Source organism: Zophobas morio, unplaced genomic scaffold, assembly GCF_036711695.1.
Source record: "Zophobas morio isolate AGI-343-1 ecotype UQ-CSIRO unplaced genomic scaffold, CSIRO_AGI_Zmor_V1 ptg000002l, whole genome shotgun sequence".
Taxonomy (NCBI): Eukaryota; Metazoa; Arthropoda; class Insecta; order Coleoptera; family Tenebrionidae; genus Zophobas; species Zophobas morio.
Genome location: NW_026972107.1, coordinates 612,308 through 637,102, shown reverse-complemented (window position 1 = coordinate 637,102; position 24,795 = coordinate 612,308). Strand labels below are relative to the sequence as shown.

Genomic DNA, 24,795 nt, shown 5'->3' with positions numbered 1-24,795 from the left:
TTTTCCAATTTTCAATTTTTCGATTTTTCAGTTATTCGATATTTTCAATTTTTAAAATTTTTGATTTTTCGATTTCTCGATTTTCAGTTCTTCGATACTTTTTTTTTTCATTTTCTCAAATTTTTAGGTTTTTCGTTCGATTTCTCGATTAGTTTTTCAATTTTCTGATTCTTCAAATTTTCTTCGGTTTTTCAGTTTTTGGGATTTTTCGATTTTTTGCTTTTATAAATCTTAGAATTTTCAACCTTTCAACTTTTTGATATTTCAATTTCTCTGTATTTAATTTTTTGATACTATTTTTTGGGGTTGTTTATCAAGAAAATTGATTACGTCATCTCAAAATTTTGGCGATTAAATTCTATCGAAAATGTGCCAAGTATAATCAATCTGTACCAGTAATTTCAGTTTTTTGAATTTTGGGTTTTTCGATTTCTCGGTTACAGATTTTTTTTCAATTTTCTGATTCTTCAAATTTTCTTCGTTTGTTTCTAATTTTTGGTATGCCAGTTTTTGGGATTTTTCAATTTTTCGACATTTCGATTTTTCGACTTTTGGAATTTTTGCTCCTTCGTTTTTTCAATTTTTCGATTTTCAAATTTTAGGATTTCAAATTTTTCAACTTTTCGATTTGTTGGAATTTCTATTTCAATTTTTCAGATTGACATATCTATTTCCGAATGTTTAAATTTTTTAGGTTTTTCAATTTTTTTGATCTTTCGATTTTTCAACTCCTCTGATTTAGATTTTTCGGTTTTGCAATGTTTCGATTTCTCTATTTATCCATTTTTCTAGTTTCATACTTCTTAAATTTTTTGTTTGTTCAGGTTTTTGATTTTTCAATTATTCGATTTATCATAATTTTGATTTTTCGATTTTTCGATTTCTTGATTTTTACAAATTTCAGATTCTTCATTTTTTCTTCTATTTTACAACTTTTCGATATTTCAGTTTTGTAATTTTTCTATATTTCGATTCTTCAATTTTTTGATTTTTCGATGTTTTCACTGTTTCAATTTCTGGATTTTTAATGTTTGAATTTTTCCATTGTTCAATTTTTCGATTATTGAGTTATTCGATATTTTCAGTTTATAAAATTTTTGATTTTTCGATTTTCAGTTCTTCGATATCCTTATTTTTCATTTTTTCAAATTCAAAAATTTTAAATCTCAGTTTTTTGATTTTTCGATTTCTCGGTTATAGATTTTTTTTCAATTTTCTGATTTTTCAAATTTTCTTTGGTTTTTCAATTTTTGGACATTTCGATTTTTCCAGTTTTCCATTTTTTGCTTTTTCGTTTTTTCAAATTTTAGGATTTTAAACTTTTCAATTTTTTGATTTGTTGATATTTCAATTTCGATTTTTCAGTTTGACATATCTATTTTCCAATTTTTCGATTTTTTAGGTTTCTCAATTTTTTGATCTTTCGTTTCCTCTATCTTTCCATTTCTCAACTTTTCTGTTTTAGATTTTTCGGTTTTTCAATTATTTTTAGATTTCTGGACTTCTCGATATCTCGATTTTTCCATTTTCTAGTTTTGCACTTCTTTGACTTTTCGATTGTTCAGGTTTTTGATTTTTCAATTATTCGATTTTTTATAATTTTGATTTTTCCACTTTCCGATTTGTCGATTTCACAATTTTTCGATTCTTCAATTTTTCTTCCATTTTAGAACTTTTCGATATTTTAGTTTTGGAATTTCTCAATATTTCAATTCTTTAATTTTACGATTTTTCGTTTTTTTCACTTTTTCGATTTTTCCAATTTTAGATTTTTCAATCTTTCAATTTTTGGATTATTATTAATGTTTCAATTTTTCCATTTATCATTTTTTCGATTTTTCAGTTATTCGATGTTTTCAATTTTTAAAATTTTTGATTTTTCGATTTTTCGATTTTCACTTTTTCGATATCCCTATTTTTCATTTTTTCAAATTCCTAAATTTTAAATCTGAGTTTTTTGATTTTTTAATTTTTCGATTTCTTGGTGATATTGTTTTCAATTTTCTGATTTTTCAAATTTTCTTCTGTTTTCAAATTTTTCGGTATTTCAGTTTTTGGATTTTTTTAAATTTTTCCACTTTTCCATTTTTTGCTTTTTCTCAACTTCTCGATGTTTCGATTTTTCTATTTTTTAGTTTTGCACTTCTTCAATTTTTCGATTGTTCAGGTTTTTGATTTTAAGATTATTCAATTTTTTATATTTATTTTCAATTTTTCTTCTATTATACAACTTTTCGACATTTCAGTTTTAGAATTTTTCAATATTTCAATTCTTCAATTGTTTGATTTTTCGATTTTCACTGTTTCGATTTTTCCATTTTCGGATCTTTAAATTTTAGATTTTTCAATCTTCCGAATTTTGGATTTTTAATGTTTGAATTTTTCCATTTATCAATTTTTTGATTCTTCAATTATTCGATATTTCCAATTTATAAAATTTTTGATTTTTCGATTTCTCGATTTTCAGTTCTTCGATATCCCTATTTTTCATTTTTTCAAATTCCTAAATTTTAGATCTCAGTTTTTTTATTTTTGAATTTTTCGATTTCTCGGTTATAGATTTTTTTTCCAATTTTCTGATTTTTCGAATTTTCTTCGGTTTTTCAATTTTTCGGTATTTTAGTTTTTGGGTTTTTTCAATTTTTCGATTTGTTGATATTTCAGTTTCGATTGTTCAGTTTGACATTCCTATTTTTCAGTTTTTCGAATTTTTTAATTTTGGGTTTTTCAGTTTTTTGATGTTTCGATTTCTGTTTTAGATTTTTCAGTTTTTTAATTGTTCTATTTTTCGACTTCTCGATTTCTCGATTTTTTCATTTTTCAGTTTTGCACTTCTTCAGTTTTTTATAATTCGGTTTCTCGATTTCACAATTTTTCGATTTTTCAATTTTTTTTCTATATTACAACTTTGCGATATTTCAGTTTTGGAATTTTTCAATATTTCGTTTGTTCAATTTTTCGATTTTTCAACTTCTCGACTTTCGATTTTTTCACTTTTTCGATTTCTCCATTTTTGGATCTTTAAATTTTAGATTTTCAATCTTTTTTGCTTTTTTGCTTTTTGGGTTTTCGATTTCTCGATTTTTTTTTCATTTTTCTGCTTCTTCAAATTTTTTCGGTTTTTCAATTGTTCGGAATTTCAGTTTTTGGGATTTTTTAATTTTTCGACTTTTCGATTTTTTGGTGTTTCGTTTATTCAGTTATTCGATTGTCTAATTTTAGAATTTTCTACATTTCAAAATTTTCGATTTATTGATATTTCAATTTCGATTTTTCTATTTGATATTTCTATTTTTCAATTTTTCGAATTTTTTAATTTTAGGTTTTTCAGTTTTTTGATGTTTCGATTTCTCGATCTTTCGATTTTTCAACTTTTCTGTTTTAGATTTTTCGGTTTTTCAATTTTTCGATTTCTCGATTTATTTCACAATTTTTCGATTCTTCAATTGTGCAACTTTTCGATATTTCAGTTTTGGAATTTTTCGATACTTCGAATCTTCAATTTTTCCATTTTTCCTCTTCTCGACTTTAGATTTTTCGTTTTTTTTTTAACTTTTTCAATTTTTCCATTTTTGAATCTTGAAATTTTAGATTTTTCAATTTTTCAATTTTTTGGATTTTTAATGTTTCAATTTTTCGATTTTTCAATTTTTCGAATCTTCAGTTGATTTTTCGTTTTCTCGATTTTCAGTTCTTCGATATCTCCATTTTTCATTTTTTCAAATTTTTAAGTTCTAGATTTCAGTTTTCTAATTTTTGAGTTTTTCGATTTCTCAGTTATAGATTTATTTCCAATTTTCTAATTCTCCAAATTTTATTCGGTTTTCAATTTTTTGATATTTCATTTTTTGGGATTTTTCAATTTTTCGACTTTTAGATTTTTTGTTTTTTCTATTTTTCAATTTTTCGAATTTTTTAATTTTCAGTTTTTTGATGTTTCGATTTCTGTTTTAGACTTTTCGATTTTCAATTATTCGATTTTTTATAATTCGATTTCTCGATTTCACAGTTTTTAGATTTTTCATTTTTTTTTTCTATATTACCATTCCATTTTTGGATCTTAAAATTTTAGAGTTTCAATCTTTTTTGCTTTTTTGCTTTTTGGGTTTTCGATTTCTCGATTTTTTTTTTCAACTTTCTGAGTCTTCAAATGTTTTCGGTTTTTCAATTTTTCGGCATTTCAGTTTTTGGGTTTTTCCAATTTTTCGACTTTTCGATTTTTTGGTATTTTCCTTTATTCAATTTTTCGATTGTCAAATTTTAGAATTTTTGAACTTTTCAATTTGTAGATATTTCATTTTCGATTTTTCATTTTGACATTTCTATTTTTCAATTTTTCGATTTTTCGATTTCTCGATTTATTTCACAATTTTTTAGTTTTGGAATTTTTCGATACTTCGAATCTTCAATTTTTCCATTTTTCCTCTTCTCGACTTTCGATTTTTCGTTTTTTTTTAACTTTTTCGATTTTTCCATTTTTGGATCTTTAAATTTTAGATTTTTCAGTCTTTCAATTTTTGGATTTTTGATGTTTCAATTTTTCGATTCTTCAGTTGCTTTTCGTTTTCTCTATTTTCAGTTTTTTGATTTTTGGGTTTTTCGGTTTCTCGGTTATATATATATATTTTTTCAATTTTCTGATTGCAATTTTTCAAAGAATATTGCCACCCGCCTCTTGATTCTAGGACTTTTCTTAATATTATTAGAAAATAGGCAAATTGTAAACAAAATATCTATAAAGTATTAAGCTGGTGTAATATTAGAGATGCTCCTCCCACTCGCACAAGCTCCGCCTTAATTAATCATTTCATTAGCGCGGAGAAGCGGGGCGGGGTTTGCAGTTGTACTTCACTGTGTCTATTTTATATGATTTTTATTTATTTTTATGTAATTGTTGGTGGCCAAGTCGTTTTTCGAATGAAAACCTATATTTGATTAAAAAAAAATAGTCCCAGATTCTGTTATATGTCAATATAAAATCCAACTCCCGTCTAAGAACCAATAAAAAGGGGTTCTCTAAAGGAAATATGGGTGGGTGGGTGGGGCTAGTTATGAAGAAAAGAAATGGGCGGAGCTAAATTTAGTTTCATTCTGCATAGTCTTTTAAGACAAGTAAGAAATAACCCCGCCCACCCACCCCCCTCCTCAATCGAATGACCACTCTTAATATTGCCCTCTTTATTATTTTATAAAATCTCAGGCGAATCTGTTAAACTGTTTCTATATTTTGATTTTTCAATATTTTAACTTTTTTAATTTTTCAGTTTTACAATTTAAAAATGTTTCTATTTTATTTTATTTTATTGATTTTCTAGTTCAGGGACCTAGGACGACATTATTTGATACAATTTAAAACCGATTTACTATGTACAGTGACGTCATCACATTACTGGTGGGGATGATTAGACCAATTTTGGTTAGTATTTTACCATCTACATGATATATCTAACATAAATACAAAATTTGACAACAATCGGGCCAGTACTTTCGGAGATTGTCTAATAAAAGTCCGGGACGGCAGACAGACGGACAACAGACGGACAGACAGACAGACAGACAGACAGACAGACAGACGGACAGACAGACAGACAGACAGACAGACGGAAACAGGAGACCTAGTTCTTCGTACTGTAGGGGTCATGAACGGCCTCGATTACAATACTTCCTTCTCTTACGCTCGGAAAGCAAAAAGCGGGGAAAATCGTTCCTCGTCCTTGGCTGTGTCAGGCACAGATTGAATCGGCCATCCAAGCCGCATTAGAACAATCGGAAAGCCTCGAAGCCGTTGACCCTCCCCTCGTAAAAAATAACCGGGGACCGGTGTCCTCCCTCAGGAGCCCAGCTCAGATTGCCTCCCTTCCTTCCGGCAGCCCCGTCTCCACGAAAATCAATTAAATCCATAAGTCGTGGGTTAAATTTAAGCCGTTACATTTTATTCTGTATATTATTTTAAGTATGAATGTTAACATATAAACAGGACACAGCATGTTCCCAAATTTCCAGATCGATATTTCAGTAACGATGCGATCTCGGTGCGGAGTGCGCGGTTTTTCTCTGGTGAAAATGCGTCCAGATGCGGTGCTTTAAAAGTGAGTACAGAGGCTGCGGACGCGCACTCAATAATGAATTTCCTTGTAGGGATCTTAATTATGGGACGGAATCCTCTTTGAGGATTGGGGGCGCTGTAGAACAGGGGTCGTAAAAACTAACAACAAGTCCTCGGTGGGCGCGATTAATGAATTAAAAATGCGCCGATTCGGGGAATGGTTCCTCCGGGAAGCCGCTTCTTGTGCAATTCCTCCCGGTGATTCACAGTTTTTTATTTTTAAGAGCGTGACGCGGAGTGAAACCTCTTTGTATGTTTACGCTCTTGTCCCATATCTCGCGATCTTCGTATTAAGGTTCGGCAATAAAACTTATTTTTGGAATGTTTTCATTGCATATGAAATTATAGTAAAAGCGGGGTAATAAATCAGAGACGAACCAGGATTTATGCGCGCTTCTATCGTCTGGAGTAGTGCATGATTGGGTGATTAAGTGGATTTTTTTTGCAGAGAGTCCTGGCGAAGATGAGGAAGAAGCGGGGTCCGGACTGGCCAAGTCCGGGCCGACGGAAACCTGCATAGAGATGGTCCGGACCGACGGCCTCGCCACGAATCTCCTGGAGAAGCCCATGATCGATAAGAAGGTTAAGGTTAGTACGGTGGAGGAGTCCTTATCCGAAAATATTAGCTCCTCGGTATCCGTTGTCCTTTCACGATCGTAAAACAATCAGTTAGCGGCGGCTAAATCTCCGGATAATTCTAATGGATTTACCTCATCTGGTGAAATATCGGCGCGGAGAGAGTTTTCAGTGCGGTTTTTATCCAATACGAGATAAGACTTTTAATAAAATAGGGAGGTGCGAAACGCCGCATTGTGAACACGGGATAAAAATAGAACACCGATTCGTGATTGTACTCAGAAATGTTTATTATACTTGAGCTATTATTTAGATGTGTAAATACACTATTCGAGGATTGATTAAGTCCAAACTCTAAAGTCTCAGAGAGACGCCTTCACTTCAACACTCTCGCTTCAAAAACCAACACTGATTTGATTAATTACCGCGCTTTGGCTTCCAACCCATAATTAACCCTAATTCGCACTATTGAACTCTGCCGGTGCGTCGCGAACTCCTGCTTTACTAATTTATACACCCATATGGTAATTATAAAACGCGATCCACCCATCTCTCTCATCGCCTTTGTTCTTCCCAAAAGCATTTCGCACATTTCGAGCTTTTAATATAATGTAATTTAAATAACATTGATTTATTTATTAAATAACATACTCCTCTACTTGTAGTTTATGAATCCGTGTTGAGTTTTTACATTAAGTATCCAATTTTTGTAAAAAAAATCGAAAGAACTTCGCAATTGCAAAACGATTATTATAATTTATTCGTTTACGATCTCCTAAAAACTGATGACGTCATCTCAAAATGTTGCCAAATAAATCCTATCTAAAATGAATCGCTTAAACAGGGTGGCTCAAAAAAATAATGAATGAGTCAATTTATTTTATTGATTAAATCAAGAAGCATTAAAAAATTTTAAAAACACAAAAGCAAAAAATCGAGAAATTAAAATACCGAAAAATTGAAGAATCGGAAAGTTGAAAAGTCGAAAGATCTAAAACCGAGAAATCGAAAATTCAAAAGACTGAAATCTAAAATTTAAAAACAGAAATATCGAAGAACTGAAACATCAAAAAGTCGAAAAATTCAAACATCCGAAAATCGAAAAAGTAAAAAATCGAGAAACCGAAATATTGAAAAGTGGAAGAAAAATTGAAAAAACCAAATATTGAAAAATTTCAAAACTGAAATATCGAAAAATCCAAGGAAAACTGAAAAATCCCAAAACTGAAACATCGAGAAATTAAGTAGTCGAGAAACTGAAAGTCGATAAATCAAGAAATCGATTATTCGAAAAATTTTGAAATTGATTAATCGAAAAATTTAGAAATCGAAAAATCGGAAATTTAGAATCGTCAAATGCTGAAAACTGAAATATCTAAAAATTAAAAAATCGAAAAGTCGAGGAATTGAACAATTGAAAAAACGAAAATAAAAAATCGAGTAATCGAAAATTTGAATGGAAATACTGAAAAATGTCAAAACTGAAAAAAAAATCCAAAAATTGAAGAAATGAAAACTAAAATTGAAAGTCAAAAACCAAGTAATCAATTAATCAACAAATTTTGAAATCGAAAAATCGGAGGATCCAGAAATCGAAACATCAAAAAACTAAAAAACCTGAAATTAAAATATTCGAAAAAATGAAAAATAGACACGTCGAACTGAAAAACTGAGAAATCGAAAAATTTTTAATTTTAAATATTGAAAAATTGAAATATGTATCGAAAAATTATAGAATCTAAAAACTGAAAAACAGAGAATTTGAAATTTCCAAAAATCGAAAAATTGAGCAATCGAAAAACCGAAACTTCGAAATCTCGATTAAAAAAGGAAAATCTGAACTTTTAAAAATCGAAAAATTCAAAAAACCAAAAATTGAAAAATCGAAAAAGTAAAAAATCTAGAAATTGAAGAATTGGAAACTGAAAAATCGAAAAATCGAGAAATTGAGAAGTCGAGAATTTGAAAGTCGAAAAACCAAGAAAGCGATTAATTTAAAATGTTAAAAATCGGAAAATTAAAATATCGAAAAATTGAAGAAACGAGAAATCGAAAAATAAAAAAAATAAAAATTTGAAAAATCGAAAAATTGACGAATGGAAAACTTAGAAATCGAAACATCGGAAATTCAAACGCTGAAAACTGAAATATCTAAGAATTAAAAAAATCGAAAAGTGGAGAAATTGAACAATTAAAAAACGAAAATAAAAATTCGAGAAATCGAAAAACTGAATGGAAACATTGAAAAATGTCAAAACTGAAAAAAATCCAAAAATTGAAGAAATGAAAACTGAAAAATGAAACTCGAAAAACCAAGAAATCGAAACATCAAAAAATTGAAAATTCTAAAATTGAAAAATTGAAAAACCCAAAAATTGAAAAATTGAAAGAGTTAAAAATCAAGAAATCAAAAATTGAATAGTCGAAAAATTGAGTCTAAATTTTAAAAAATTTGAAAATTGAAATATTGAAAAATCGAAAAATGACGAAAAATCGAAGAATCGAAAAATTGGCAAATCCCAAAACTGAAAGATCGGGAAATTGGGAAATCGAAAAGGGAAAAATCGAAGACCAAAGATGGAAAAATTAAAAACTCGAACAATGGAAAACTAAGAAATCTAAAAATCGGGTAATTGAGAAGTCGAGAAATTGAAAAATTGAATGGAAACATTGAAAAATGTCAAAACTGAAAAAAATCCAAAAATTGAAGAAATGAAAAGTGAAATTGAAAGTCGAAAAACCAAGTAATCAATTCATCAAAAAATTTTGAAATCGAAAAATCGGAAGATTCAGAAATCGAAACATAAAACTAAAAAACCTAAAATTAAAATATTCGAAAAAATGAAAAATAGACACGTCGTACTGAAAAACCGAGAAATCGAAAAATTTTTAATTTTAAATATTGAAAAATTGAAATATGTATCGAAAAATTGAGCAATCGAAAAATCGAAACCTTGAAATCTAGATAAAAAAAGGAAAATCTGAAATTTTAAAAATCCAAAAATTGAAAGAACGAAAAATCGGTATATCAAAAAATCGAAATGTTGAAAAAAATCTAAAATTTAAAAAATCGAGAAATTGAAAAATTAATCGAAATATTGAAAAATCTTAAAACTAAATATCGAAAAATCGAAGAAAAATTCAAAAATGCCAGAATTGAAACATCGAGAAATTGAGATATCGAAAAATTGAAAATTAAGAAATCGGAAAATGAAAATTCGAACACGAAAAACCGAAAAATTAAAAAATGGAAAAATTGAAGAATTAGAAACTGAAAAATCGAAAAATCGAGAAATTGAGAAGTCGAGAAACCAAGAAATCGATTAATTTAAAATTTTAAAAATCGGAAAATTAAAATATCGAAAAATTGAAGAAACGAGAAATCGTAAAATCAAAAATTTTAAAATTGAAAAATTTTAAAACCCAAAAATTGAAAAATCGAAAAAGTTACGAAAATCGAAAAATGTAAATTTAAAAAAATCTCAAAACTGAAATATTAAAAAATCGAAAAATGAGAAATTGAAGAATCGAAAAATTGAAAAATCTGAAGACTGAAACATCGGGAAATTTGAAATTCTAAAATTTGAAAAATTAAGAAATCGAAAAATTAAAAAATTAAAAATTTGAAAAGTTGAAAAATTGACGAATGAAAAACTTAGAAATCGAAAAATCGGAAATTTAGAATTGTCAAACGCTGAAAACTGAAATATCTAAGAATTAAAAAAATCCAAAAATCGAGAAGTTGAACAATTGAAAAGACGGAAATAAAAATTCGAAAAATTGAATGGAAATATTGCAAAATGTCAAAACTGAAAAAAAATCCAAAAATTGAAGAAATAAAAACTGAAAAATGAAAGTCGAAAAACCAAGAAATCGAAACATCAGAAAATTGAAAATTCTAAAATTTAAAAATCCAAAAATTGAAAAAACCAAAAATTGAAAAATCGAAAAAGTTATCCAGAAATCGAAAAATTGAAAAGTCGAAAAATTGAATCTAAATTTTAAAAAATTAAAAACTGAAACATTGAAAAATCGAATAATGAGGAAAAATTAATGAATTTAAAAATCCCAAAACTGAAACATCGGGAAATTAAGAAATCGGAAAATGAAAAATCCAACACGAAAAACCGAAAAATTGAAAAATCGAAAAAATGAAATATTGAAAACTGAAAAATCCAGAAATTGAGAAGTCGAGAAATTGAAAGTCGAAAAACCAAGAAATCGGTTAATCGAAAAATTTTGGAATCCAAAAATTGGAAATTTAGAAACGTCAAAAATTGAAAAATCGAAAAAATTAAAATCTAGAAATCGAAAAATCCCAGAAACTGAAACATCGGGAAATTGGGAAATCGAAAAAATGAAAAATTAAGAAATCGAAAAATGAAAAATGGAAACCAAAAATCGAAAAATTGAAAAATCCAAAAATTAAAAAATCGAAAAATTGAAGAATGGAAAATTGAGAAATCGAAAAATCGAGAAATTGAAAGTCGAAAAACCAAGTAATCAATTATTCAAAAAATCTTGAACTCGAAAAATCGAAAGATCCAGAAACCGAAACATCAAAAAATTAAAAAACCTAAAATTAAAAAACTCGAAAAATTGAAAAATAGAAACGTCGAACTGAAAATCGAGAAATCAAAAAATTTTTAATTTTAAATATTAAAAAAATCGAACATGTACCTATGGAAAAATTAAAAAATTTAAAATCTGAAATACAGAGAATTTGAAAAAAATTGAACAATCGAAAAGTCGAAACTTTGAAATCTCAATAAAAAAAGAAAATTCTAAAATTTTAAAAATCAAAAAATTGAAAAACCGAAAAGATAAAAAATCGAGAAGTCGAAAAATTGAAAGGTCGAAAAAATGAATCGAAATATTGAAAAATCTTAAAAATACCGATAAATCGAAAAATGAGGAAAAACTGAATAATCGAAAAATTAAAAAATCCCAAAACTGAAACATCGGGAAATTGAAAAATTGAAAGTCGAGAAACTAAGTAATAAATCAAAAAATTTTTAAATGAAAAAACGAAAGATCTAGAAATCGAAACATCAAAAAACTGGAAAACCGAAATTGTGAAATGAAACATCAAAAGAATGAGAAATCGAGAAATAGAAAAGTCGCTAAAATGAACAATTTTAATTTAAAAAAAATCCAAAAATCCGGAAATTAAACAATCGAAATATAGCAATCTCGATAAATTGAGGAAACGAAAAATCTAAAACCGAGAAGTCGAAAAACCGGAAAATCCAAAAATCGAAACATCAAAGTCGAAAAATAGAAATGTCGAACTCAAAAATCAAGAAATCGAAAAGTCAAAAAATTCAAAAAACCAAAAATCGAGAAATTTAACAACCGAAAAATCGGAACTTGGAAGTCCCATACAAAAGCATTAGAAAAATCTAAAATTTTAAAAATCGAAAAATTAAAATATCGAAAAATTGAAAAATTGATAAATCTAAAAATTAAAACTCGAGAAATTGAAAAATCGAAGAAAAATTGAATCGAAAAGTTGAAAAATATCGAAACATCAGTAAACTGAGAATTCGAAAAATTGAAACTTTAAAAAATCAAAAATTTGAAAAACTGAAAATCAAGAAAACTGAAAAGTTAAATCAAGAACGTCTCACTCCAACCAAAATCAAATTTTGTAATTTTTGGAAAAAAATGGTTGTCAGCGAACCCTCAAACCCCCACACCGCTTTACTAACCCCACCTCCCTTTCCTTCCTTCCACCCCATAAACCCCCACACGTTGATTCCCCCTTTCAACCCTGCCCATTCGACACGGATCCCGGTGTCTGCTATTAATTCATGCACATTAACTCCCGTCAATCTCGGCTTCCGACAACAAATCCCGTCTCCCTGCATAAGTGGCCCGGTTATAATTCGTAAGCTTGCTTACCGCGTGATATACGATACGCTATTTCTACGCCGGATAAAACCACCCGAATTCATTCAAAAAATTTTTCACGAGATTAGCGCAAAGAAAGACAAAGCGCCTCGGTCCGACCTCTGACGGTAATTAAGTAGGTGGGCCATCCACCAGAAGATGGAATTTTATTAAGAGGAGATTTATCGCCACGCATCCGGAAGCCGGAGTGATAAATCGACACACATCCGAGAAATAATAACAGATTTTAGCGGTGACGTCACGCGGGTAATGCTGGTTGCCTGGTTCCAAGCGGACGACTCCATTTGGATTCACGCGACCTGTGAACGATTTGATTTAGTAAGGAAGCTTGAATTCGTGCTCTTTGACGCGACGTAAATGCAATTGCAGTGCTAAGTCGCCTGCAATTTCAGCAGGATAAAGCAGGAGCATCGATTAATGGAGAAAATGACATTTTGCTGCTTGGATATGAGTTTTTACCGGGCTGGTCTGATAAGCCTTGACGGGATAGGGGTTTTTGTTGTTGCAGGATTACTGCGGAAGAATGAGTGGGCGCTGGACGGGACGTTTATTATAATTTGCTGTAATTTTGCATTCGCTTGGGTAAACGGGTTTATGGCGTCTGGTGCCAAGGCAAATGGACGATATTCTGACCATCGCGGTTAAGACTGGACTGAAAAACAGTGGATCACAATGCCGACGGTCCAGACTTTTTTATTGCTCTGACTTCCGCTTATTGAATAAAACGCTACATTTTGATTCGATTTTCGATGTTGTAATTTACATTTGGTTGATTATAACTTGTCTCCCTAACTACGTCCTTCTCTAGGGGTTATGAAATATCGAGAAAATATGAAAGTACGATGGACTCAATTACTGTACGTCATTAAGTTATCCTCGATAAGAAAAACAACTTGAAATGTTTATGTTTATACATGGGAAGAATGTCACGTAGAAATTAGTTTGATTTGAATGATTTCCTTTCCTCAGAACACAGGATTAAAATTATTAAGTAGTAAGCTACAATCGACAAATTGTTCTGAATATATTATAATTCTTATTAAATAAAGACGTTTGTATTTTCCCATTTTCGGGGCGATTCGATCTTAATTTGATCAATAAAAAATATGAATGCAATGATAAATTACAAGTACAGACTGATCATATTTTTCACATTTTTGATTTAGGATTTATTCGGCAAAATTTTGAGATGACATAATCAATTTTTGTTGATAAACAACCCCAAAAAATTGTATCGAAAAATTAAATACAAAGAAATTGAAATATCAAAAAATCCAAAAATCGAAAAGTTGAAAATTCTAAAATTTGAAAATCGAAAAACTGAAAAAACGAAAAAGCAAAAAATCGAAAAGTCCAAAAATCGAAATATCGAAAAATTGAAATACAGAAAAATTGAAAACCGAAGAAAATTTGAAGAATCAGAAAATTGAAAAAAAAATTATAACCGAGAAATCGAAAAACCCAAAAATCAAAAACCTGAAACCTAAAATTTAAAAATCCAAAAATGGAAAAATCGAAAAAGTGAAAAAATCGAAAAATCGAAAGTCGAGAAGCTGAAAAATCGAACAATTTTAGAACCACAATATCGAAAAATTCCAAAACTGAAAAATGGAAAAGTTGTAAAATAGAACAAAAATTAAAGAATCGAAAAACTGTGAAATCAAGAAATCGAAAAATTGAAAAACCGAAGAATCGAAAACAGAAAAGTTGAAAAATCGGAAAATCCTGAAATCGAAACATCAAAAACTTAAAAAATTCTAAACATTGAATAATACACTAATAACTTAAAAATCGAAAAATTGAAGAAACGAATAAGCAAAAAACCGAAAGTCGAAAAATCGAAATATTGAAAAATACCAAAAACTGAAATACCGAAAAATTCAAAAACCGACGAAAATTTGAAGAATCGGAAAATTGAAAATAAATCTATAATCGAGAAATCGAAATAGCCAAAAATCGAAAAACTGACATCTAAAATTTAATAATTTGAAAAGATCGAAACTTCCAAATCTCGATGAAAAAAGAAATCGAAAATCTAACATTTTAAAAATCGAGAAATTAAAATATCGAAAAATTGAAAACCCAAAAATTGAAAAATCGAAAAAGTGAAAAATCGAAAAATTTAAAAGTCGAAAATTGAATCGAAATATGTGTTGAAAAATCTTAAAACTGAATAATCAAAAAATCGAAGAAAAATTGAAAAATTAAGAAATCGGAATGTGAAAATTTGAAAACAAAAAACCGGAAAATAAAAAAAATCTAAAAACTGAAGAATTGAAAACTGAAAATCGAAATATCGAGTCAAGAAATTGAAGTCGAAATCTCGATAAAAAAAGAAGTCCAAAAATCTAAAATCTTAAAAATCGAAAAATTAAAATATCGGAAAATTGAAAAAACGAGACATCGAAACGTCAAAAAACCAAAAAATTGAAAATTCTAAAATTTAAAAATCGAAAAAACGCAAAAGCAACAAATCGAAGTTGGAAAATTGATAAATCCCAAAAATTGAAATACCGAAAAAAAGAAAAATTGAAAAATCGCAAAATTGAAAAACCGAAAAATCTAAAACCGAAAAATGGAAACATCAAAAAACTAAAATACCTAATATCAAAAAAATTCGAAAAATTAAAAAATATAAACGTGGATCTGAAGAATCGAGAAATCGAAAAAATTTAAATTTTAAATATTAAAAAATTGAAATATGTAGAAAAATTAAAAAATCTAAATACTGAAATACAGAGAATTTGAAATATCCAAAAATCGAAAAGTCGAAAGTTCGAAAAATCTCGACAAAAAAAATCTAATATTTAAAAAATCGAAAGACTGTAAGAATGAAAAATCGATACATCAAACAATCGAAAAATGAGGAAAGATTGAAGAATCGAAAAATCCCAAAACTGAAACATCGGGAAATTGAGAAACTGACAAATTGAGAAGTCGAAAAGCCAAGTAATCAATTAATTAAAACAGTTTGAAAGCGAAAAATCGAAACCTCAAAAAACTGGAAAATCCCAGATTCGAAAAATCAAAAATTGAAAAATTTTAAATAAAAAAATCGATAAATCCAAAAATGTAAGAATAAAAAATTCAAAAATCCGGGAATTGAACAATCGAAACCTACCAATTCCGATAAATTGAGAAATCTAAAAATCTAAAACAGAGAAGTCGAAAAATGGGAAAATCCATAAATCGAAACATCAAAAAATTGAAAAACCGAGGAAAATTTGAAGAATTGGAAAATTGAAAATAAATCTATAACCGAGAAATCGAAAAACCCAAAAATCGAAAAACTGATATCTAAAATTTAATAATTTGAAAAGATCGAAACTTCGAAATCTCAATAAAAAAAAATTGAAAAATCGAAAAATTAAATCGAAATATGTATTGAAAAATCTCAAAACTGAAATATAAAAAAATCGAAGAAAAATTGAAAAAACGAAATACTGAAAAATTTCAAAACTGAAATATCGAAACATCGAAAAATTGAAAAATCCTAAAATTTAAACATGGGGAAACTGAGATATCGAAATATTGAAAAATTAAGAAATCGGAATGTGAAAAATTGAACACAAAAAATCGAAAAATAAAAAAATCGAAAAACTGAAGAATTGAAAACTGAAAAATCGAATTATCGAGAAATTGAGAAGTCAAGAAATTTAAGTTGAAATCTCGATAAAAAAAGAAATCCAAAAATCTACAATTTTAAAAATCAAAAAATGAAATTATGTTGCTAAAGTAAGTGTAAAGAAGGCACTTAGTTTGACATTTCTATTTGTCAATTTTCCGAATTTTTTAATGTTAGGTTTTTCAGTTTTTTGATGTTTCAAATTGTCGATCTTTCGATTTTTCAACTTCTCTGTTTTAGGTTATTCGGTTTTTTAATTTTTCGATTTCTCGACTTCTCGATTTCTGGATTTTTACATTTTTCAAATTTGCATTTCTTCAATTTTTCGATTGTTCAGGTTTTTGATTTTTCAATTCTTCAATTTTTCTTCTATTTTACAACTTTTCGATATTTTGGTTTTGGAACTTTTCAATATGGCGATTCTTCAATATTTCGATTTTTCAACGTCTCCACTTTCGATATTTTCGATTTTTACAATTTTACTTCTATATTTCTATTTTTCAAATTTTTAAATTTTATATTTTAGTTTTTTGATTTTTGAGATTTTCAACTTCTCGGTGATAGATTTTCTTCAATTTTTCAGTATTTCACTTTTTGGGATTTTTCAATTTTTCGATTTCTCAATTTAGCGAAATTTCGATTTTTCGTTTCTTCATTTTCCCGATTTTTCCATTTTTTTAGTTTTAAATTTTCATTTTATCGATTTTTTCTAATTTAAAATTTTTTATTTTTAACTTTTCGATTTTGGGCTATTTCTATTTCTCAATTTTTCGAATTTTTTATTTTAGGTTTTTCAGTTTTTTGATGTTTCGATTTCTCAATATATCGATTTTTTGAATTCTCGGTTTCAGATTTTCCGGTTTTTCAATTTTCTGAATTATAAAATTTTGAATTTTTCGATTTTTTAGTTTTTCGGTTTTTAGTTTTTGATTTTTCGATTTTTTCACTTACAATTTTTCAATCTTACTTCTCTATTTTGGGTTATTTCGGATTCTCGTCTTTTCAATTTCTCGATCTTATAATTTTCCGATTTTTCAATTTTTCAAATTTTAGATTTTTCGATATCTGTATTTCTCCGGTTTTTGATTTTTCAGTACTTCAATTTATATTTTTCAATGTTTTGAATGTTTAGTTGTTTTTTGGATGTTTCGATTTCTCTGTCTTTCAATTTTTAGATATTTTAATTTTTCGATTTTTAAAATTTAGAAATTTTCGATTGTCCAATTTATCGATTTTTGGATTTTTCAATTTTTTAAATTTTAGATTTCATTTTTTTGATTTTTCGATTTTTCTATTTCTCGGTTTTAGTTTTTTTTTTTCAATTTTCCGATTCTACAATTTTCGGTATTTCAGTTTTTAGAATTTTTCAATTTTTCTACTTTTCGATTCGTCAGTTATTCGATATTTTCAATTTTTAAAATTGTAGATTTTTCGATTCCTAGATTTTTTAGTTTTTTGATATTTCTATTTTCATTATTTCAAATTTTTTAATTTTAGATTTCAATTTTTTGATTTCTGCGTTTTTCGATTTCTCGCTTATAGAGTTTTTTTTCAATTTTCTGATTCCTCAATTTTTCTTCGGGTTTAATTTAAAATTTTTCGATTTCTTTATTTTTCAGTTCGACAGTTCTAGTTTTCAATTTTTCGAATAATTTTTTAATTTGTGGTTTTTCCGGTTTTGTGAAGTTTCGATTTCTCCATTTTTCGGTTTTTCGACTTCTCTGTTTTACATTTTTCGGTTTTTCAATTTACGATTGTTCAGTTTCCGGATTTGCTATTTTAATTTTTACGTTTTTGGATTTACCTATCGTTTCCTTTTTAATTTAAAATTTTTCAATTTTTAACTTTTCGATTTTGGGCTATTTCGATATCTCGACTTTTTGATTTCTCGAATTGTCGATCTTTTGATGTTCCAGTTCTCAATTTCAATTTTTCGAAATTATTGTTTTTCAGTTTTTTGATTTTTCGATTTCTCGATCTTTCGATTTCGCGACTTCTCGGTTTTAGATTTCTCGACTTTTCAATTTCTTGATTCTTTAATTTTGCAATTTTTCAATTTTTCGATTTTTTAAATTTTGAATTTCTCGATTTCTCGGTTTTTCGATTTTTCGACTCATCAGCTTTTCAATTTTTCGATTTTATGATGTGTCGATTTCTTGGTTTTTCAATTTTTGAAAATTTGCGGCTTTTCAAGTTTTCGTTATCTCAGTTTTTCAACATTTAAATTTTTGAGAATTTTCCAATTTCTGATTTTTTTTTACTTCCCGAGCGTAAGCGACCATTTATGACCCCTAGAGTATGACGAAATAAGCCTCTCATTTCTATCTGTCTGTCTGTCTGTCTGTCCGTCTGCCGTCCCGGGTTTTCATTAGCTGTCTAATCTCTGGGCCGATTATTGTCAAATTTTTTGACCTAGATCATCAAATTTGCACTCGTAAATGAATTTAATTGACCGTCCAATTCGGAAGTTAATTTTTCGCTCCACTAATGACACCACATATCGGAAAACACCACCGAACACCCGCCCAAAAATGTGTAACTTCGCCCGCCCCCGACACGTCACTCCCTTTTCCAGATTCGCGTCATCCGACGATTTATTGTGCAGTGATTTTCAGTCAGGTTGATACATCCTGTCGACAATACAGCCACTTTGGCAATCCGTCTCCGCCGCCCCCGAAGAATAAAATCCGCGACGTCCCTTTGAAAAATACGCGTGCAGAAGACAAGACAAAGCATAACGAGGAAACGCTGCATGGCCTTTACGAGATTTATGTTGTGAGCGAACGAGTCACTCTGTGAATTTTACACATGTGTGTTTTTCACATGGAAATGGCGAATTTGTGAGTGATATAAATCAGGACGGGTGTGCGGAATTGTTCGTAAGCCGGAATGTGACGCCGGTTTTGTGAAAAGTTGCTTAAACGTGAGCGGTTATTGATACGGCGAAGGGAATGAAAATATTTTTTTAATTGCGCGCATTAAATCCGGTTTGTGGATTTTACCGACTGCGAAATTTTTATTGGACCTAAAGCTTCTCACGGCCGCTGGATATTTAGAGATCTTTAAACAGATAACCGCTAATCAACGGCCGGATTTATATCGTTCTATTTATTTTTATTCGGAATGAGGGTTAGATGAGATGTTTGCGAGAACTGTCAGGCGAGATATAAATCGCGATTGCGAGCCGCCAAAAATGCGGCCGCAACGCATAGTGCCCGTGACGTCACGGGAGCCAATCGATTCCGACGGGTGCAGCCGGATTTTATTCCCCGAGTGAGTGCATCCGGTTAAACGGACAATATTTGTAAACTCCTACAGCATGAAAACATTGTTTCGACAGAACTTGCCTCGCTCCTGAAGTACAATGGAACATCACAGCATTTTCGAAAAATTACGAAATTTGATTTTGCGGATTTTATATCTTTTGAAAACCCTTAAAAGTTGGAATAAACATATGTTGCTAAAGTAAGTGTAAAGAAGGGATTCGGTTTTGCAGTTCTTGATTTAATCAATAAAATAAATATCGTCATTATTTTTTTTGCATCATCCTGTAAAGCAAATCGAAAAAATATGAATGCAAATGCAATAATTTCGAAAGTGTGCGGTATACTTTACTGAACGAGCATTTTGCACAATTTCGAGATCATATGTGTCAATCTAGAGATATCGAAGAACTGAAACTTTGAGAAACGGAACATCAAAGGATCGAGAAATCAAAAAGTCGAACAATTCAAAAATCCAAAAATCAATAATTTTAAAAAACAGAAATTGAAAAATCAAGAAATCTAAAACCACGAAGTCGAAAAATAAAAGATCGAGAAAACGAAACATTAAAAAACTGAAAAATCTAAATTTAAAAATTCGAAAAAGTGAAAAATCGTAATACCGAAAAACTGAAATTGAGAAATGAAACATCAAAAAATGAAAGAGAAATTGCCAAGAAGCGAAAAGTTTAAAATTGAAAAACTTTAAATTAAAACAATCGGTAAAACCAGAATTCTAAACATTAAAAAATCGAAAAATCGGAAAATTGAACAATCGAAAAATCGAAATCTTGATAAATTGAGAAATGGAAAAATTAAAAAAAAATTTAATCGAAAAAATTGAAAAAGCGGAAAATCTAAAACAGAGAAGTCAAAAAATCGAAAGATCTAAAAATCGAAAGACCAAAAATCTGAAAAACTTAAAATTCAAAATTTAAAAGTCAAAAATCGAGAAACTGGACAATCGAAAAATCCAAACTTCGAATCTGGATAAAAAAAGAAATCGAAAAATCGAAACATCAAAAAACCGACAAACTGAAAAATTCGAAAAATTGAAAAATACAAATATCGAAGTACTGAATAATCGAAAAACGGAGAAATATAGATATCGAAAAAAAAATGGAAAATTTAAATACCGAAAAGTTGAATAATCGAGATACCGGAACATCAAAAAATCGAAAAACGGAGGAATCGAAAAATCCAAAATTTAAAGCCCCAAAAAATTAAAAATCGGAAAAGATCGATAATTGAAAAGTCGGAAGTTGAAATAATTATTATTTAAATAATTATGTATTTCTTATTTATTAAAATAATCCAAAATTGAAAAGTCGAAAACTGAAAAACCGAAAAATTGAAAAGTCGAAAAATTCAAAATTTTATAAATCAGAAAATTGCAAAACCGGGAAATCTAAAACAAGAAGTCGAAAAATTGAAAGATTGAGAAATTGAAAAACCGAAAACTGAAATTGAGAAATGAGACATCAGAGGACAAAAAATCGAAAAAGATGAAAGGCCGAAAAATATAAAACAGACAAATCGAAAAATAAAAAAAACTGGAATCTAAAATTTAAAAAGTTGAAAAACTTATAAATAAAATGTCGAACTGAACAAAAAAAATCGAAAAATTTTAAATTTTAAAAATTGAAAAATAGAAATGCATGGAGAAATTAATTAATCTAAAAATTGAAATACAGAGAAATTGAAAAAGCGAAAAAGTAAAAAATCGAAAAGTCGAAAAATTGAAAAATCCAAAAAACCCAAGAACTGAACTGAAACATCGAGAAACGAAACATCAAAAGATCAAGAAATCAAAAAGTCGAACAATTCAAAAATCCAAAAATCAATAATTTTAAAAAACAGAATTTGAAAAATCAAGAAATCTAAAACCGAGAAGTCGAAAAATAAAAGATCGAGAAAACGAAACATTAAAAAACTGAAAAATCTAAAATTTAAAAATTCGAAAAAGTGAAAAATTGTAATACCGAAAAACTGAAACTGAGAAATGAAACATCAAGAGATGAAAGAGAAATTGCCAAGAAGCGAAAAGTTTAAAATTGAAAAATTTTAAATTAAAACAATCGGTAAAACCAGAATTCTAAACATTGAAAAATCGAAAAATCGAAATCTTGATAAATTGAGAAATGGAAAAATTGAAAAATCGAAAAATAAAAAAAAATTTAATCGAAAAAATTGAAAAAGCGGAAAATCTAAAACAGAGAAATCAAAAAATCGAAAGATCTAAAAATCGAAACACCAAAAAACTGAAAAACTTAAATTAAAAATTCGAAAGTCAAAAATCGAGAAACTGGACAATCGAAAAATCCAAACTTCGAATCTGGATAAAAAAAGAAATCGAAAAATCGAAACATCAAAAAACCGACAAACTGAAAAATTCGAAAAATTGAAAAATAGAAATATCGAAGTACCTACTGAAAAATCGAAAAACGGAGAAATCCAGATATCGAAAAAAAAAATGGAAAATTTAAATACCGAAAAGTTGAATAATCGAGATATCGGAACATCAAAAAATCGAAAAACCGAGGAATCGAAAAATCCAAAATTTAAAGCCCCAAAAAATTAAAAATCGGAAAAGATCGAGAATTGAAAAGTCGGAAGTTGAAATAATTATTATTTAAATAATTATGTATTTCTTATTTATTAAAATAATCCAAAATCGAAAAGTCGAAAACTGAAAAACCGAAAAATTGAAAACTCGAAAAATTCAAAATTTCATAAATCAGAAAATTGAAAAACCGGGAAATCTAAAACCAAGAAGTCGAAAAATTGAAAGATTGAGAAATTGAAAAACCGAAAACTGAAATTGAGAAATGAGACATCAGATGACAAAAAATCGAAAAAGATGAAAGGCCGAAAAATATAAAACAGACAAATCGAAAAATAAAAAAAACTGGAATCTAAAATTTAAAAAGTTGAAAAACTAAAAAATAAAATGTCGAACTGAACAAAAAAAATCGAAAAATTTTAAATTTTAAAAATAGAAATGCATCGAGAAATTAATTAATCTAAAAATTGAAATACAGAGAAATTGAAAAAGCGAAAAAGTAAAAAATCGAAAAGTCGAAAAATTGAAAAATCCAAAAAACCGAAGAACTGAACTGAAACATCGAGAAACGAAACATCAAAAGATGAAGAAATCAAAAAGTCGAACAATTCAAAAATCCAAAAATCAATAATTTTAAAAAACAGAATTTGAAAAATCAAGAAATCCAAAACCGAGAAGTCGAACAATAAAATCGAGAAAACGAAACATTAAAAAACTGAAAAATCTAAAATTTAAAAATTCGAAAAAGTGAAAAATTGTAATACCGAAAAACTGAAATTGAGAAATGAAATATCAAAAGATGAAAGAGAAATTGCCAAGAAGCGAAAAGTTTAAAATTGAAAATTTTTAAATTAAAACAATCGGTAAAACCAGAATTCTAAACATTAAAAAATCGAAAAATCGGAAAATTGAACAATCGAAAAATCGAAATCTTGATAAATTGAGAAATGGAAAAATTGAAAAATCGAAAAATAAAAAAAAATTTAATCGAAAAAATTGAAAAAGCGGAAAATCTAAAACAGAGAAGTCAAAAAATCGAAAGATATAAAAATCGAAACACCAAAAAACTGAAAAATTTAAAATTAAAAATTCAAAAGTCAAAAATCGAGAAACTGGACAATCGAAAAATCCAAATTTCGAATCTGGATAAAAAAAGAAATCGAAAAATCGAAACATCAAAAAACCGACAAACTGAAAAATTCGAAAAATTGAAAAACAGAAATATCGAAGTACTGAAATATCGAAAAACGGAGAAATCCAGATATCGAAAAAAAAAATGGAAAATTTAAAAACCGAAAAGTTAAATAATCGAGAAATCGAAAATTTTAAAAATTGAAAAATCGGAAAATTAAACATCGAGAGATTGAAAAGTCAAGAAGTCGAAACAACCCAAAATCGAAAAGTTAAGATTGAAAAATTTTAAATTAAAAAAATCGGAAATCGAAAATCTGAAAAGCCGAAAAATTGAAAAATTGAAAAATCGAAAAATCCAAAATTTTATAAATCGGAAAATTGAAAAACCGAGTAGTCAAAAAATCGAATGATGGAGAAATCTAAATACAGAAAAACTGAAACTGAGAAATGAAACATCAAAAAATCCAGAAATCCAGAAATCGAAAAGTTGAGAAGTCGAAAAATCGAGAAATCGAAATAGCCCTGAATCGAAAGTTAAAAATTCACAAAATTTTAAATTAAAAAAAATCTATAAATCCAAAAATCTAAAAACTAAAAAATCATTCAGATCGGGAAATTGAACAATCGAAACATCGAAAAATGGATAAATTGAGCAATCGAAAAATTGAAAAATCGAAATATCTAAAATTAAAAAAATCGAAAAATTGGAAGATAGAAACGTCGAACTGAAAAACCTAGAAATCGAAAAATTTTTAATTTTAAAAATTGAAAAATTGAAATATGTATCGGAAAATTAAAGAATCTAAAAAATTGAAATATCAAAAATCAAAAATTGAAAAGTTGAAAATTCTAAAATTTAAAAATCGAAAAATTGAAAAAACGAAAAGCAAAAAATTGAAAAGCCGAAGAAAAATTGAAGGATTGGAAAACTGGCTGAAAAATCCAAAACCGAGAAATCGAAAAACTGAAATACAAAATTTAAAAATTTAAAAAATTGAAAAATAGAAATATCGAAGACCTGAAATATCAAGAAACGAAACATCAAAAGATCGAATAAAAATCTCGATAAAAAAGCGAAAAATCTGAAATTTTAAAAATCGAAAAATTGAAAAACACAAATATTGAAAAATCTAAAAAGTAAAAAATCGAGAAACCGAAACATCAAAAAATCGAAAAGCCGAAGAGTCGAAAATCCAAAATTTAAAAAAATCTGAAAATTGAAATTCGCGAAATTAAAAAGTCCAGAAGTCGAAAAATTGAGAAATCGAAATACCCCAAAATCGAAAAGTTAAAAATTAAAAAATCGAAAAATCGGGAAAATTAACAAACGTAAAATCGAAATTTCGCTAAATTGAGAAATAAAAAAATTGAAAAATCGAAAAATCTAAAACAGAGGGGCGAAAAAATGAAAGATCTAGAGATCGAAACATCAAAAATTGAAAAATCTAAAATTAAAAAATTAGAAAAATAGAAATGTTGAACTGAAAAATCGAGAATTCGAAAAATTTTAAATTTTAAAAACTGAAATATGTATGTATCAAAAAATTAAACAGAAAAGCAGAGAAATTGAAAAATCAACAAATCAAAAGATTTAAAAAACAAAAAAGCAAATAAT

At 28.1% G+C, this 24,795-nt stretch overlaps 1 protein-coding gene across 2 annotated transcripts in view; it reads left to right on the top strand.

The window, feature by feature from the left end:
- The first annotated feature begins 6,028 nt into the window (after nt 1-6,028).
- LOC135123259 (transient receptor potential-gamma protein) overlaps nt 6,029-24,795 on the top strand; it is a 92,548-nt gene continuing 73,781 nt past the window's right edge. For both annotated transcript variants that reach the window (XM_064047769.1, XM_064047759.1), the window contains exons 1-2: nt 6,029-6,089; nt 6,555-6,694. In XM_064047769.1, coding sequence (XP_063903839.1) covers nt 6,074-6,089; nt 6,555-6,694 — 156 coding nt within the window. In that variant the 5' untranslated portion in view covers nt 6,029-6,073. The remainder of the gene's footprint in view (nt 6,090-6,554; nt 6,695-24,795) is intronic.